General features: G+C 38.3%; 1 protein-coding gene across 2 annotated transcripts in view; it reads right to left on the bottom strand.

Annotated features, from left to right (window-relative positions):
* LOC136857015 (tubulin gamma-2 chain) overlaps positions 1-2,770 on the bottom strand; it is a 226,298-nt gene extending 223,528 nt beyond the window's left edge. The window contains exon 1 of one of the 2 annotated variants that reach the window (XM_067135356.2): positions 2,597-2,770. In XM_067135356.2, coding sequence (XP_066991457.1) covers positions 2,597-2,645 — 49 coding nt within the window. In that variant the 5' untranslated portion in view covers positions 2,646-2,770. The remainder of the gene's footprint in view (positions 1-2,596) is intronic. The other variant, XM_067135357.2, reaches the window with a different exon arrangement.
* Positions 2,771-17,558: the final 14,788 nt, after the last annotated feature.

Here is a 17,558-nt window from a genome sequence, read left to right as displayed (position 1 = left end):
CTGGGAGTGAGATTTCTAGATCCTAATGGGTGTGTAGGAGATAGTGATCTGCGCTCGGATGGCCTTCAAATAAACCGCAGTGGTACATGTAAGTTAGGAAATTTGTTTAGAAGGGTTATAGATAGGTACATTGAGGGAAACGGGGTGGCCTAGGTAGCGGTGATAAGGGTACAGGGAAATGGAAGTCAAGTAGGGATGACACAAAAATGTTCATGGTCAACTGTAAAAGTACTGTAAAGAAAGGAATTGAATGAAGTATGCTTTTCATCATGTTATCCGTAGCTGACTTTTTTTGCTAGATTCACTCTCCTAGTAAGTTCCTTCAATTTCTCCTTATTTCCACAGCCATTTCTAACTCTTATTTACTTCCAACCTGCATCTCCTTCTTAGTCTCTTTACCTCTCTGTTATAATATAGTGGATCTTTACCATTCCTTACCACCTTTTAAGAGGTAAAAAACGACTATTTTTACATCCCTTAACAATTGCTTTAAAACCATCCCACAGTCAGTTTACATTTTTATTTACCGTTTTCCACGGATCGTAGTTACTTTTTTTAAACTCCCCCATGCCTGTTTAATCAGCCATATGGAACTGCCTAATAGTCCTAATATTAATACCTTCCTTTCTTTCACATTTATTTTTAACTATGACAAAAACGTACCATCTATTACTTTGGTTTCTCTATAGAGCTCATCTGGTTTTAACAGCACCACATCCAGACAGTGTTGCTAACATAATTTTCATTTAATAAGCTGGAACATCATCCAATATAAGCTAGAAAAAACTAAATCAGAACTAGAGAAAGTTAAAAAATATGCCAAGTATTTATAACACTGCTCACCAGGTAGAGAATGAAACTGTTCTGTTCAATTAGCGAACTGCTACAGTATAACCGCAAACCATGGATAATTATTACATAAACTGAGCTAGTCCTGGTAGGTGGAGGTGGTGGTGATTATTGTTTTAAGAGGAAATACAACTGGACAATCATCCTTTATTAAAAATGTGGAAGGGATTTGACACTTTGTAAAATGAGGATATCAACCAAAGAAAGACAAGGACCACAAAGGGCGTTAAAGTGAAAGACTCTCTAGGCCTCGTGATCTAATACCGTCGGGGTCCGAAAAGAATAAGAGTTGATCAAAGGAGGTTGGATAGGACAGATGAAAGTGAGGAGCCTGACACAAGAAAGGAAGTTTTGTGAGTTGATCGGACGATAGTAAAACTGAAGTATGAGAAGGGCTGTCATAATATTACATCATAAAGGCACATTGCATGCTCCTGCTGGACCTGTCGTGAGTCACTTATCATGATCATAGCTAGTTTCACTGTCGCCAGCACATCATACAAGGGGACAGAGGTAGTGGTGATTATTTTTGTTTTAAGAGGAAGTACAACTAGGCAGCCTTCCTCTACCAATCAAGGAGAAAAAATGGAAGGGGTCCAACACTTCGAAAAATGAAGATATCGGCCAAAGAAAGACAAGGGCCATGAAGGGCGTGAAAATGAAACTACCTAGGATTCACAAACATAATACCGTCAGGGTCAGAAAAGAACAAGAGTTGACCAAGTGGACAGTATAGCCGAAAGTGAGGAGCCCGTCACAAGTAAGTGGAAGCGACAGAACTCATCTGAGGGCCCCGTGTTGGCCAACCCACACTCCCAAATTCAGAGCTCCTGGGGGGAGGGAGAGAGAGAGAGAGAGAGAGTGCGTGTATGTTCGTTCATACCGGGGGAACACAACGCGACATCCCATGAGACACGTTGAAGGAAATAAGCTAGATTTAGCAGGGAAGAACATACAGCGGGAATATAGTTCTTTTGCCACTAAACGTTGGATTAAATAAAATACATTTCGCAGGAAAAAGCAAAGTTGGCAACACTGCATTCAGAATATTCTTCCCTCTCTTTCTGAACCAGCTGCCCTTCCCATATTAAATTATTTGTCATCTGTTGGTCGTGCTTCCTGTCGTTCGCATTACCTTCCCAACTGACATTTGGTAAATTGATATCACTCGCTACTATCACGTTCCTTTCCATGTCGTTTCCCACATACCTGATTATCTTATCAAATAATTCTGAATCAGCGTCAGCGCTACCTTTTCCCGGTTTGTACACTCCAAAGACATTAAGTTGCCTATTATCTTTAGAGATGAGCCTCACGCCTAGAATTTCCTGTCTGTCACCTTAAATTTTTCGTAGCTTACAATTTCCTTTCACCAGAATGAATGCGATGATAAGACTGCATTGTGCGAATAACACGGTATTGACTTAAAAAAACACGCATTACCAATGCTATATTTAATTCTGTGTCCACTTCACATCCAATGGTAAACAGCTGAAAATGCGTAAGATTTGACGATACCATTCGTAACACACCCCTGCCGTAATTGAATATACTTGGTATGCCTGAACGAATAAAAAGCATAATTTAGTTTAACGAGAAGATTACGAATATGTAAACAAATCACCATTTACAAAACAGCATTACAACACCGAAGCTACTGCCGTATTATTCATCCCGTTGGGGTAAATAAAAATAGATAGGGAAGGTTATGATAATCTGTCAAACAACTTAACTGCGCGTTGCTTACTTTGGTTGCCACACTGTCCAAGCTGCAAAGTTATCATTTCACACGGCATCTTGAATTATTGCAGAGTGTTCAATACGCTACAGATATACACAATGAATTAAATATAAGAGAGCCACTTAACCAAAATACATTACTGTACGACAGTTACGGATAAATAAATATTCCCTCCATTTGTTTTTGGGTACTGAGATAGTCGATTATGGGATCGATCAGTCTTTGCTCTGTTTCTGCCAAGGAATAAGAAACATCCATGAACGGAAAGAATAACATAAGCCCTTAAGTATTTATCACTGATCTCTATACATGGATCGCTGATGGCAGGTCTCCGCTGCAGGAGAAAGTACGCCAAGTTGAACGCGCGGTTCGCCATGTTGGCGTACCCAACCTCGAGCTCTCCTTATGGGGAAGCAATGATAATATAGTCAATTTTAAGTCGCAATTAATGGCGCATTGGAATAATTAAAAATATAGAGACATGTTCACTCAAAGCATAAGGACATTGGGATCACTGACACGTCATTCCGAGGTCAGTAAATCTCCGGGATAGCAATAAAAATGAGTGTATAATAACGGCCGGCAAATATTAACTTAGGTGCTGAATACATGCAATTAGCGATCGGTAACACAATACGAGTGAAAACCAGTTTCTGGAAACATTGCTGTAAATTGTATACATGTATGCCACGAAATTATGCATTCTTAAAATGATGTACCTATAAACGTAGCTCAATATACAGGCCTAGATTCGACATATCGTAATCGGTGCTTGATAATGAATTTCTGTTTCCTGTTTCCAAGAAATAACGCGCATATTATCAAATTAAAATATCATTGAAGCAAATTTACACATTTATAAAACCAGCAAATATTCAAAACTAGTCAATATATCATATTACCTCCAGCTTAATGTACTATTGCAGACCTCTTTAATTAAATTCAGCTAGCAAAGCGATATTGATAGTCATCATCAGAAATACATAACACCAGTTAAAAGAGTCCCAAATACCACGAATAGTATAATGGAATAGCCCCAAACACCCACCACACTTTCCCTTCTCCCACCACTCCAGTGTCTGAAACCCATAATTATTACTGATGTAAATAAGGTCTAGAATTCCTCCAGACTTCATTTTCTAAGATTGTTATAAGGTCACGTCAATTATTTCATCGAAACCGTCAGTTTAATTATGGGAAATAAAAAAAAATATAAGTAAATCTTTACTTGCAGTTAATGTTCAGCAAAATTGAAAACAGTTGGCTGTACATCACTTCTAAGGTGTACAGTTTGTCCATTTCTATCAAAACAGTCTTCCTCTAAGTGATCCGAGCAGAGAACAGCTGTTTTAGAAGGCTCCCAATTCTCCCGCCTGATACTCCTAATCGATGATCTTAGATGTTCGGGTCTCGAGAAAGGAAACCTACAAAAATTAATTGCCATTTTGCTCCCGGAATATGTGAAATAAGATACAATAAACCTAAAACTCAAAACACTACCCTAGGAAGATTCTTATGTACAGTATAAAACTCCCCGGGCCGGGCTGAGTGGCTCAGACGGTTAAGGCGCTGGCCTTCTAACCCCAACTTGGCAGGTTCGATCCTGGCTCAGTCCGGTGGTATTTGAAGGTGCTCAAATACGACAGCCCCGTGTCGGTAGATTTACTGGCACGTAAAAGAACTCCTGCGGGACTAAATTCCGGCACCTCGGCGTCTCCGAAGACCTTACAAAAGTAGTTAGTGGGACGTAAAGCAAATAACATTATTATTAAAACTCCCCGATGAAATGATTTCTCCTTCTGCTGATCGGTTCTGTTTGTACATCCATAAGCTGAATACTGCGGTATGTTAATACCCCGTAGAATGTTTCTTCATTCATATTTCAGATAAACACATACATATTTAAATTTAATCTTGTAATTCACAAGCATACTACAAGGCAACGAACCTAAATTCGTAAAATACACTACTATTTACTTTGCAATAACACAGCACAGAACACTCGTGAAACTACAATCAAGAGGCCTGGCGTCACTGAACTAAGCACAAACAAAGCAAGCGCGCTCCTCGTGGTCTACTGCACCATGCGCTTGCTGCCATCTTACGACGCCAGTCATCTTCTATTCGGCTTACTGCTACCCAAGCTACCAGCCATCCAGGTATAGAGATCAGTGGTATTTATCTCTGGTATCGTTCAGGCCCACAGACATATAGAAGCAGATATAGTAGAGACAATATACGACACTCGGCGAGATATCGACGGACAGCTATTAGAGCTACATATCTCTCTCTCTCTCTCTCTCTCTCTCTCTCTAGCGGTTTGACCTGAGAACTACTGATTCTGTCATAAGAGCACGTGTATTTGTGTGTGAAGAAGTTTTTGGTGTTATTTATGTGTTTTTAGTGAGTTGACATATTTTTTATTTTCAAAATCTTTCTCCACTAGGAGGCTGCCTAACACAAAGAATACACATACAATTTCATTCAAAAAATATAAAAAAAATAAGTAATTAATGTCTCAGTCCGGCGAATACAAGTGGTGTCTGAGTATCAAAAGAGAACCCCTGAGTGCTTTCAGCCCCCACTCGATGAACTCCTTGGTACTGATGTTGAAGACCTTCATCAGCTCTATCGTCTCCTTAGGGGCTGTCTCTCTCGCACCGATCATGAGACCCCTCACTTCTACATCGTCCAGTTCGTATTTATTCTTATAATACGGCACTGTAGGCAAGTAGATAGACTTCTTTTCTCGGTCCACTTCGTTTGGTTGCTCGGAGTGTGTTTCAAATCTTACTGAGGGGTCTAATATATATCCTTTCTTCCCTTTAATGGCGATCATATCTATCTTTCTCGTGCTGCCATTTACTCCAATGCCATGGACTTCCTCCCACTCCGTGCTAGAAAGGCCATCGTGGTTTCTAACTCAGCGAGTTGCAGGATGGAACTCCTTGTACAGACACACTCCCTGACCTTTGCTTCTCAACTGGCACCAATTCTCAAATTCAGATTCTCGCAACTTATTTCTGAGTTTCTTGGTGTCATATACTCACCGTGCCTATTCTTCATATCCTCAGTTTTATCATTAACGTTTAATACGTTTAACTGTTAATTTCTTCATCTAGATTTCTAGTGGCTTCAATATATTGGTTCCACTCCCGTTTCAGAATGTTGCAGCTGCTTATATTCTAAAGCAAGGCTTTCCAGCTTGTCCTAAAAACACCTAACCCTTTGTACAGTTTATCTGAGTAAATCATAGAATCAGGAGTGTCAGTAGGAAGTGTCATTCCTTGATATCTCCTCTCAACATGAGGGGAAAGGTATGCGCTGTTTATGGCTGCAGTAACTATGTAGTACAGAAGAATGCACGATCTTTCTTCAGTTTCCCTCGTGACAAGAAAATGAAAGTAATATTTGTTTGCGTACCAGTATATATTCTTCCAGTGACAAAGAGATTTGTATAGTACTTCATAATCTTCTGACCTGCTCGACACATATTTTAACTGGCTTAAAATATAATACGCATATTTTATTGTATAGAGCAGCAGTTAACCTACAATACCGATGTGTTGTTGTAGTTGTGATCTGTGGGTTTGATTTAATTCAGGAAAATACATATGCATATGAGTGCGGCTGGTTGTGTTACCCCATTTGGAATGCTGTAATGTACCTTCCTTAAACGAATTCTTTGTGTGTCCAAATACACGCCTTCAAGACTTGTTTACGAACTGACAAGAGAACTGTTTTTCATCGAAGACCTACGGTTTTCTATGACCCTGCAATCGACGACAGAATACCAAGACTTCCTGCGTAATTTGAAATTTAAAAAGACCGAAATATGGAGTGACTTCTACACAAACGACGCAATGACTACAACTGACTGGCAACAAAGTTGTTTTGAACTGAGACACGCGGTGACCCGTGCAGCGGTCCACGGATTTCACCACAAGGCGTTGCCTACGTTATAATACAAGGCCTGGAAATAGAGCCCGTAAAACGCTATGTAAGTGGTTACACCGAAGTTCAATGCCGGGCCGCTAGGATCGCTTTCTTGCTCCCTGTCTACCAGGCTCGCGCCTTTAAACGTGTTCACTAACTGAGTTGGTTGTGAATGTATTATGTATTTGTCTGATGTTAAGCATTCACAGTTCCAGTCATGGTTTATTCACGAGAAATTAAAGGTAGTAGAATTTCGTTTCACAATTTCCAGTGAATGTTCAATGTTCGAAACATTATACAGAGGAAGAATTACGCATGAGATACGAATTCAACCTGATCGAAGTAGGCCTCTGTTCCTAAGTTTTGATCCGAGTTACGTCATAAGAATCGGCCGATCCCAAAATTTGTCACTGGACTTTTTTTAAACTATGCTACCGTGACCGGCAATCATTTGAGAGGCATCTTCAAACTCAGAAATCTTAAATTAGGAAACCAACCAGGAAAATAATTTGCCCAACAAATTTCACGAAAATGAATGTAATAAGAGCTAAAAATATTGTATTTTCCCCTGAAGCAATCTCTGGTTTGAAAAGTATGGAGGTGGTTTTGTCCCGAGAGCATAAAATACAGTTTAAAATAAGCCATTTGTTTTATGGAGCATTTTATTAAATTGTTCGATGCTCATAACGTCTACAACACCTCACATGGAACATATTCAGGAACGAGAACAAACGAGCATCTTTTAACCGGGCTAGTTGGTCGTACGGTTAGGAGCGCGCGGCTTTGAGCTTGCATCCGGGAGATAGTGGGTTCGAATCCCACTGTCGGCAGCCCTGAAGATGGTTTTCCGTGGTTTCCCATTTTGACACCAGGCAAATGCTGGGGCTGTACATTAATTAAGGCCATGGCCGCTTCCTTCCAACTCCTAGGCCTTTCCTATCCCATCGTCGCCATAATACCTATCTGTGTCATCTTTTGGTACTGAAGATGAACTCCTCAGTTGGTTATTAATGATTTCCTATCATATATTAAGAAACTTAAAATGCATTCAGAGAAAGTAAAAAAGAATCATGAGAGAAATGTATCGGGCATAGATCTTCACTACCCAGGCCACTGTGGCCTGCGTAAAATACCTCATAAGTATACATTTGCATTATGCATTGACGAGAAACCTAACGAGCTATGACATCGAGCTCTTCTTCAGCTACCTAAGACGCCAAGCGGAATACAATGACATTATGGTTCGTGTGGCAAAAGAAAAAAACAGACTGTAAAATCATGAGAGAAATGTATCGGGCATAGATCTTCACTACCCAGGCCACTGTGGCCTGCGTAAAATACCTCATAAGTATACATTTGCATTATGCATTGACGAGAAACCTAACGAGCTATGACATCGAGCTCTTCTTCAGCTACCTAAGATGCCAAGCGAAATACAATGACATTATGGTTCGTGTGGCAAAAGAAAAAACAGACTGTAAAGGCTGTTTAGAACATATCTGTTCTCCAGCTACTCAGAGTCCAACATTGTGTCTTATTCGTTTTCAAGATCGAAGAGCCCTCAGATACCGAAAATCATCGTCTGTGACACTTCTGCAGTGAACGACGGAATTTGTCACTTCCGCTACGCAGTACTTGTCCCGAAGAGAGTTACTAAAATGTGTACGTTTCTTTTTTCGAAAGACATGTTCAACAGTGAACTTAAGTGTGGAAATTTTAAAGGCGACAAACCACCTCTTTTTCTATTATGAAAATTTCTGAGACCTCTGTTAGACAACATTGCTTTGAGCCACTCACTCTAATTTCAAGATGGCGACTACTGTGTGTGAGTCTGTGATATCCGTAGTAGATAATGGTGTAAGATGCAGTGAAAAATGTGGCAAATGCAGAAGAGTAGTTAAAATGGGATTCTGTGTCGTAAGTGTGATGAATGGTACCATTTTTGTTGTGCAAATATTGTAAATAGGACTGATAATGAAGAAAGTAAGTGGCTGTGTCCCGAGTGTAAACAAACTGATAGTGAGGCAGAACAACAAGAAAGAGAGACTTACGAAACTATAATTAAGATTTTAGGAGTGCTACAAGAGGACTTATGCGCTCTGAAACATGAAAATGAATGCTTAAAGGACAGAATAAAGAAACTGGAAGATAAAGAAGACATTGGAGAAGAAAGATCGCCGTGGACGGAAGTGACGCGTGGCCATTTTAAGCCTAATGTTAAACATATGGGAGAAACTACGTACAACTTAAAACCGGGAAAAAACTCTTTGCAGTGCCAAAATAGATTTCAGTTATTGCAGCAAGTTCCAGAAGAAGACACACCAAGTTTTCCAAATAATTTTAAATCCAGTGGAGGTAAGAAAACCAACCAAAAGTCAAGATCGCCAAAGATTCAACTCTACGCAGACAGTCAAGGGCGGGGTATGGCAGAAGGCATCAAGGATGAGCTGAAGAATACAGAGACTGAGGTTTTAGGACTAACAAAACCAGGTGCCAAAACTGAAGACGTCCTTTCAAGTTGTGATCCTGTGTTAGAGAAGGACAATTATGTGGTGATTGTGAGTGGTACAAATGACATTGCTGCAAATGAAGGTGAGGAACTAATTACGACTCTCAGAGGTAAGATTTCCAAACTACCTGACTCAAAAGTAATTGTAGTAAATGTGCCACCCAGGTATGAACTTTTAGAGGACTCATGTGTGACCAAAGCTGTACATGATGTAAATATAAAAATCAAGAGATTATGTAAGGGTTTTAGAAATGTCTATGTAGTAGATACTTTAGGTCTTGGCAGGCAAATGTTCACTAGACATGGGTTACATCTAAATGGTAATGGAAAAGCAACTCTCTGTAGACAAATTGCTACAATTATCAATAGAGATTTGCAAACTAATCGGTACTTAAGAAAACCCATACCACTAAACTGGCACATACAGGGAAACTTGCCAGAAAACCCAGACCCTTAAATCAAGATCTATGTACAAGGATCTGGGTTCCAGGGAAGTTCTCAACTCATGAGTCAAACGTTACCCAATTGCAACAGTCAAGTTTTAGGGAGGAAGGAGGTCTGAGATTGCTCTTGGTAAACTGTCAGAATGTAGTAAATAAACAATTAAAATTCGGTACATTGATGGAATCTTATGAGACGGATGTGGTGATAGGAGTGGAATCGTGGTTGAGAGAAGGGGTGGGTAATACAGAAGTATTTCCAGAAGGGTATACAGTCTATCGTAGAGACCGAGGAGATAAAAAAGGAGGAGGGGTATTTATTCTGGTGAAGGAAACTTATTGTTCGCATGAATGGTTTACTGATGAAAGGAATGAAATATTAGGGATAAAATTAGTTTGTGATAGTATGAAGGAGGTGGGAATTATAGGAACATATAGGCCTGGAAGAGAGGAAAAAGATATGGAAATATTTGAGAAAATAATAGATTATACTCATAAAAACAATAATGATACGGTAATAATTGGGGGAGATCTAAACTTGCCTGAAGTTGAATGGAATGGAGCTGCAAGTGAAGCACATGAACAGAAACTGGCAAATAAGTTAATTTGGGAGGGAGGATTTACACAAGTAGTACAAGAACCAACTCGTCTCAATAACTTGCTAGATATATTCTTGGTTAAACCATGGGAAATTGTTGATAAAACTGAGGTAATTGAAGGAATAGGAGACCATAAGGCTGTAATAATGGATGTAGGACTCGTACCAAAAATGCTTAATAAGAGGGTCACAATAGACAAGAAATTATACAGAAAAACTAAAGTTGATGAATTTGGGACTTACCTTAAATCACAATTCAGTTGTTGGATAAATGAAGGGAATAATGTGGATACACTTTGCGCTACATTTAAAGGAATAATTTGGGAAGGAGAGAAGAGATTTGTACCTGTTAAGAAGGGTAAAATGACCTCAGACCCTGTTTATTACACAAGGGAAATAAGCAAAAAAAAGAAAATGTAGAATAGTAAACAGGAAAATCAAAGAAGGTAGGGAGAATAGAGAAACTAGAAAACAACTAATGAGGGAACTGAATAGAGTGAAAAAGGAAGCAAAAGAGAATTATATGAATGGCATTCTTCAAGAGGGTAATGACCACAAAGGGAAATGGAAAAAGCTGTATTCATATATTAGGAATCAAAAAGGAAAAGGAATCCAAATTCCTACAATGGTGGGAGAAGGGGGTGAACACTATTTAACAGATACTGAGAAAGCAAACCTCTTTAGTAGGGAATTCCGAGATTCAGTAGAAGATTGTCAGGACTTGGAAACCGTAACAGAAGATAGAGAGGGAGAGACACAGAGGGAAACAAGAAGCTTCTCATTCACAAATGAAGATATTTTCAGAGAAATCCAACTGCTTCAGCAAGGAAAAGCAGCAGGAAGTGATCAAATTACTGGGGAGGTATTAAAGACAATGGGGTGGTATATAGTGCCTTATTTAAAATTTATCTTTGACTATGTCATAAATAATAGTGTGATACCAAAGGAATGGAAGGAATCTATAATAATACCAATTTATAAAGGAAAGGGTGATAAAAGGAAACCAGAGAACTACAGAACAATTAGCCTGACCAGTATAGTTTGTAAAATACTGGAGAGTTTAATAGCAAAGTACATCAGAGGGATATGTGATGATAAACATTGGTTCATTAGGAGCCAGTACGGATTTAGAAAGAAATTTTCTTGCGAGGCACAACTGGTGGGATTTCAGCAGGACATATCAGATCAGTTAGATTCAGGAGGCCAGTTAGATTGCATAGCCATAGATCTTTCCAAAGCCTTTGGTAGAGTGGAACATGGAATATTAGTAAAGAAATTGGAGGGAATAGGATTGGACGTAAGGGTTATACGTTGGATAAGAACATTTCTAAATTCAAGGGTTCAGAAAGTCAAAGTAGGAAATAATATATCACAGGATGAGAAAGTCTGGAAGGGAATTGCACAGGCTAGTATAATCGGTCCGTTACTTTTCTTAATATACGCAAATGACTTAGGGAACAATATAACATCGAAAATAAGATTGTATGCAGATGACATAATTGTTTATAGGGAAATAAAAAACATTGAGGATTGTTCAGAATTACAAAGGGACCTTGACAGTATCCAGGAATGGGTTGAAGAAAATAATATGAAGGTTAATGGAGGCAAATCAACTGTTACAACATTTACAAACAGGAGCTTTGAAACTGAATTTGAATATACTTTGGATGAGGTAGTTATCCCAAAAGATGGCAAGTGCAAATACTTAGGTGTGAGATTTGAAAGTAATTTGCACTGGAAGGGTCATGTTGATGACGTTGTTGGGAAAGCATACAGATCGTTACATGTCATAATGAGGCTACTTAAAGGATGCAACAAAGAATTAAAGGAAAAAAGTTACTTAAGTATAGTTCGTCCATTATTGGAATATGCAAACAGTGTTTGGGATCCTCACCAAGAATACCTAATAAAAGAACTAGATGGTGTGCAGAGGAAAGCAGCAAGGTTTGTAACAGGGGATTTCAGGAGAAAGAGTAGTGTATCAGAAATGTTAAAGGAACTTGGGTGGGAAACTTTAAGTAAGAGAAGGGAGAAAAGTAGACTCATAGGATTATATAGAGCATATACAGGAGAAGAAGCATGGGGAGATATCCGTGAGAGGCTTCGGTTGGAAAATAATTATATTGGTAGAACTGACCACAAGTACAAAATTAGAAGGAATTTTAGCAGAAGCGATTGGGGTAAATTTTCTTTCATTGGGAACGGCGTGGAGGAGTGGAACAGTTTACCAGGGGTAGTGTTTGATCCTTTTCCAAAATCTGTACAGATATTCAAGAAGAGAATAAACAACAACAGAGATAATAAATTAAATGTTAGAGGGCATTCGACCAGTGCAGGATATTGTAAATAATAAATGTGTGTGATTAAATTAATTCCATCCCCTGGTCTAAGGTGTTTGGACAGCCCAAGTAGGGGACTGCCTGTAGGGGTGAAGTACAGTGGGGACTTCGAGGGCCCTGGGACCGCTACGGTAGCTGTGAAGGCCCTTCAGGAACTCTGAAAAGTGGTGGCAAAAGGGGCTCTGGTTAAGACGCAGCAGGTCGTTATGCTACTTAGGTTCGAAAATGGGTAAAATATAAATATGTAAATAAATTCAATGTTAATTTTAATCTTATACCAGTTGTATAGTATTATTAGAAGTAATTTCACATACCGTACTGTATATGAGTTGACTATGTTCGTAAGATATTATAAGTAGAATTTTGTAAACAATATAAATTTATTAAGGATGATGTGTTTGTTTAATAGAAAAAATTGTTAGCGTAAATTGTACAATATTGTATTCTAGGAAAATTTTCTTCGTCTCCTGTTAATTTAAAATTTAGTGCTTGACAATAATGTATTTTAGTGTACCATTTGCCACCGAGGTAGACACCTCATTTGCAAATAAAGAGATTTTGATTTGATTTGAGAAGAGAGAAAGTTTTGAAACTTGATAAGAAGCAACTCAGAAGGAAAGTTTTGAAACTTCAGTGACATATCCAAGCCAATGTAGCACCGCTCTATAAATAAAGTACTGTCAATACTCGCAAAAACATTCAGTTCTTTTTATTTAGGATATACTTTACTTATTGCCATGTATGGCCATGCGAATACAAGGGAGCAAGTCCGCGATCCTAGCGGCTGAATGGTGAACTAGGAAGCAACCCGTTTCCACGAGTGCATTTCAAATCCTTGTATTATAGCGTAGGCAACGCCACAAGGCTTGTGTTACTCTCCGCTTTCACGATCCGAGTAGTGACTATGTCGATGGGTCAATAGACTTTGTTGCCGTTACCACGCTTTGGAGTGCCCAAAGAGAGCTTACTCTCTGAAAAGTCTCTGTAGTGAATAGTGCTATGTATGCTATTCTTTTATTTGACCATTGGTTGTAATAAAGATTTATTAAATATGGGTGATTTAAGAAATGTACATATTTTGTTGAAACAATAAGATGGTGCAAATTTGCTTTACACTAATGCAATGGCATTATGGCAAGTATTGCTTATAGGGAAAGTTTGAATCTGTTTGAGTCTAAATTTATCGATTTTCTTTCTGTTAGCAGGCTTCACGTTGAAAGGAAAATAGTCCAGCTCTTAAATGTAAATTCATTGAATCATGTGTGTAAGGAATGTGCCGATATTTTTGTTGACAAGTGTTTTAATATGATGATACAGTGCTTTTAAATGAGAAGAAAAGAAAAATCTAGCTGTGAACGTTCTAAAGCTAAAAAAGTAATGCATAAATGAAAGATCAAGCTCTTTCACAGCAGTCTATTTCACATCTTGATTATATGTCTAATTTCAGTCTTTAAATAATAACCTGTTAAATAATTCTTCATTCATCCAGAATTGCGTTCGCAACTTTGAAGTTAATATCTTAGTAACACTTTCTTTGTAGACGTAATTTATTTATCCATTTCCATATATACATTTCCATTGATATTTGAATTTAGCACGAATTTTCAGGTCAAGTCACTAGGAGCGCCACTTGTGACTTGTTTCCCATTTTAACAAGGCTAAAACCGGAACTGTCGCATAGTGTCTCTACTGAGAGAAGTAGACTGGCAATGATCAGCAGGATTCAGAAGCCGCAAGCGTGCGGCGCGTCTCTACACTACACCATGCATTAATGTAAAATAGTAGCCTAAATGGTAATATCAAATACAGTAGAGACGATACGCGACACTCAGCGAGATTTCGAGGGACAGCTATTAGAGCGTGTAGACCTGAGAACTACTGAATATGCCATAAGAGCATGTGTATTTGTGTGAAATTTTTGGTGTTATTTATGCGTTTTCAGTGAGTTGACATAATTAAATAGTAGCGTGTGTCATTCCTTGATATCTCCTCTCAACACGAGGGGAAAGGTATGTGCTGTGTTTGGCTGCAGTAACTATGAAGTAGAGAAGAATGCGCGGTCTTTCTTTCGCTACCCTCGTGACAAGAAAATGTAAGTAATATTGTGTTTGCATATATATTCTTCCAGTTACAAAGATATTTTTGTAGTACTTCATAATCTTATGACATGCTTGACCCATATTTTTACTGGCTTAAAATATAATGCGCATATTTTATTGTATAGTGCAGCAGTTAACCTTAAATACCGATGTGTTGTTGTAGGTGTGATCTGTGGGTTTTGAAATAACACAGAAGTGATTCGGATAAGGTGTACAAGAAATAGGGGACGTTACGCTTATATAAGAATTATAAGATCTGTACAGATCATTTACAGGCCAGCGACTTTAAAAATCCTCAACTATACAGCCAAGGGTATGTTATATATTTACTCTAATTGTACGTAAATATTCCTCAAAGCATCACTATCGACAACATTTCCATACTTTTCTTTCTTTCATCCCTCTTCTCAGATTGAGGCCGGGATTTTATAGATTTTCTTTCTGTTAGTAGGCTTCATGTTAAGAGGAAAATTGTCCAGCTTTTAAAAGTTAATTCATTGCATCATGTGTTTAAGGAATGTGCCGATATTTGTATTGACAAGTGTCTTAATGTGATGATACAATGTTTTTAAATGAGAAAAAAGACAACTCTCACCGTAAAAGTTCAGGCAGGAATGCTACAGCAAAAAAGTAATGCATGAATGAAAGATCAACCCATTTCACAGCAGTCCATTTCACATCTTGTTTATATGTCTAATTTCAGTCTTTAAATAATAACGTTTTAAAGAATTCTTCATTCATTTATCCAGAATTGCTTTAGAAACTTCGAAGTTAAAATCTCAATAACACTTTCTTTCTAGACGTAATTTATTTATCCATTTTCGTATATATTTCCATTGATATTTGAATTTAGCGTGACTTTCAGGTCAAGTCACTAGGAGCGCCAACGTCGAATTGTCTCCCATTTTAACAAGGCTAAATCTGTAAGTGTCGCGTATTGTCTCTACTGTATTTGGTAATTTTGAACAGGAGATAATTAAAATAATTTAAGGCACATCGAAATAATAACAACAACAACACTGATTAATTAGACCTATTATGTCCTCTTTATTTTGCTGTCGGAAAAATAAACAATGGTATATCAATTTCCGAATGCTTAAAAATAGCCAACCTGTTTTAGACAGACCTATGGTCAAATCTGTTTCCACTCAACTCTCTCACAGCACGATTCACACGTATTTTCAGGTTTGTTTGTTTGTTTGCCCAAACCTTGTCCCGTTTCTGTACACGGGTCGGGTATGAAGTGAGATGAACCTGACGTGGCAAGTTTATTATATTTTTACTGGACGACCTTCCTGATGTCAACCTCAACAGAGAATTAAAGAGATGAAATGAATCACGTGATATATGATAGTAGGAAGTGGGAGGGTGAAATGCGATGCCGGCACATAGCCATCTTCTTTTGAATAGCACCAAGGGGTCTGCTGGAAGCTTATCCTCCCCATCCAACGGACGAATCACCATCAACAGCGTCATATGCCCTCACGCCATTTCAAGCACTGCGGGGTGGTTTGGAATTTAATCCAGGCTTTTGGCACGCAATCTGGTGATTATATGTTGTACACCACCACCTTCCCTACCTTGCCGGTCAACATTTTGATTGTGAATTTTTTTCGACCAATAGGACTCGAACTGGCTAACCACGGTATAAGACTGTTTACACTTAAACGCCACCAGTCGGGCTCTCACACGTATTTTCAGGTACGCTAAAGAAATTACACTAACAAAGCGATAAACGTGCGAGTCATTTGAGTTTAGATCTAAAGTATGTGAGCTTAAAATTGAAAAAAAGCAATATTTCATACATTAGGTATATCATTAGGTATGTCACCTTTCATGGCTGAGCTTAAACGATTACATGTATTCTCTCCGAAATACATCTCAATAAGTTTGCACACATGAACAACACCTTTCGTAGGAACATGCAGATTACCTCCATTCTTGAAAGAAATGAATGGATTAGAATTATCTAATAATAATGTTTAATGTTATTTATTTTACGTCTCACTAACTACTTCTGTTTTGGAGTTGCCGAGGTGGCGAAATTTTGCCCCGCAGTTCTTTTACGTGCCAGTAAATATACCGACACGAGGCTGACGTATTTGAATACCTCTAAATACCACCGGGCTGAGCCAGGATCGAACATGCCAATTTGGGTCAGAAGGTAAGCGCGTCAACCGTCTGAGCCACTCAGCCCAGCTAAGGGTTTTCCTTTTGTACAGTAGCTTCTTTGCAAGTATCACACTGTAGATAATAACTGACTAATATCTTTACCACCAAATTCTGAGATGTATTCACTAATATTCTGTGATAATAAACCTCACACCTATTTTGATTGTTACAAGCTCACCAATCCTTCCACTCTAATTTTAACAATAATTTTGATATCCTTACAATCTATCTTTGAAGAGTAGAAGAGATCAAGGCCATTATTATTCCATTACTAACACCACCGACACAAAAACTTAACTTATAATCCAATGTTATATTCTTCTTCTTATTATTATTATTATTATTAGGCCATAGCCGCACTCCATCACAGGGGGCTAACGCCGACAAATATACACCGGAAGGAAGAGAATGAGGCATCTTCAATAGTAAATAAAATTGTATTAATAAGTAGGCAACAGGTGTACATGAGCACATGTACGCCACTTACCAGTGTATTGTAACTCCTATTCCGTCCTTATTCGTTCTTCATAATGTCCCCTGTTTCTACCATCAAGGTAATTTGCCCCAGACTAATCAGCCGATCACAGGCGTGCTCAGTCCGAAATATGATAAAAATAATGCCCTAAAAATACATACACCCTGGATCATGATGGGGAACATATAACTAAATACGGACACCGTGAGGTCAATTAAAACTACAAATAAAGCAAGGCGAAGCATGACGTCAGGTTTGGAGGAAAATCTGTTTATTAAAATAAACACAATAAATATTTAAATAAACAGCAAACTATCAAATGATCCAGATTTTACATGACTCAAATTGTACCTTTTTTCAGCTTGATAAAATCCATCTTGACAATAAGAATATATTACAA

Source organism: Anabrus simplex, chromosome 1, assembly GCF_040414725.1.
Source record: "Anabrus simplex isolate iqAnaSimp1 chromosome 1, ASM4041472v1, whole genome shotgun sequence".
In the NCBI taxonomy this organism is placed as follows: Eukaryota; Metazoa; Arthropoda; class Insecta; order Orthoptera; family Tettigoniidae; genus Anabrus; species Anabrus simplex.
This window is presented reverse-complemented; position numbering and strand designations above follow the sequence as displayed.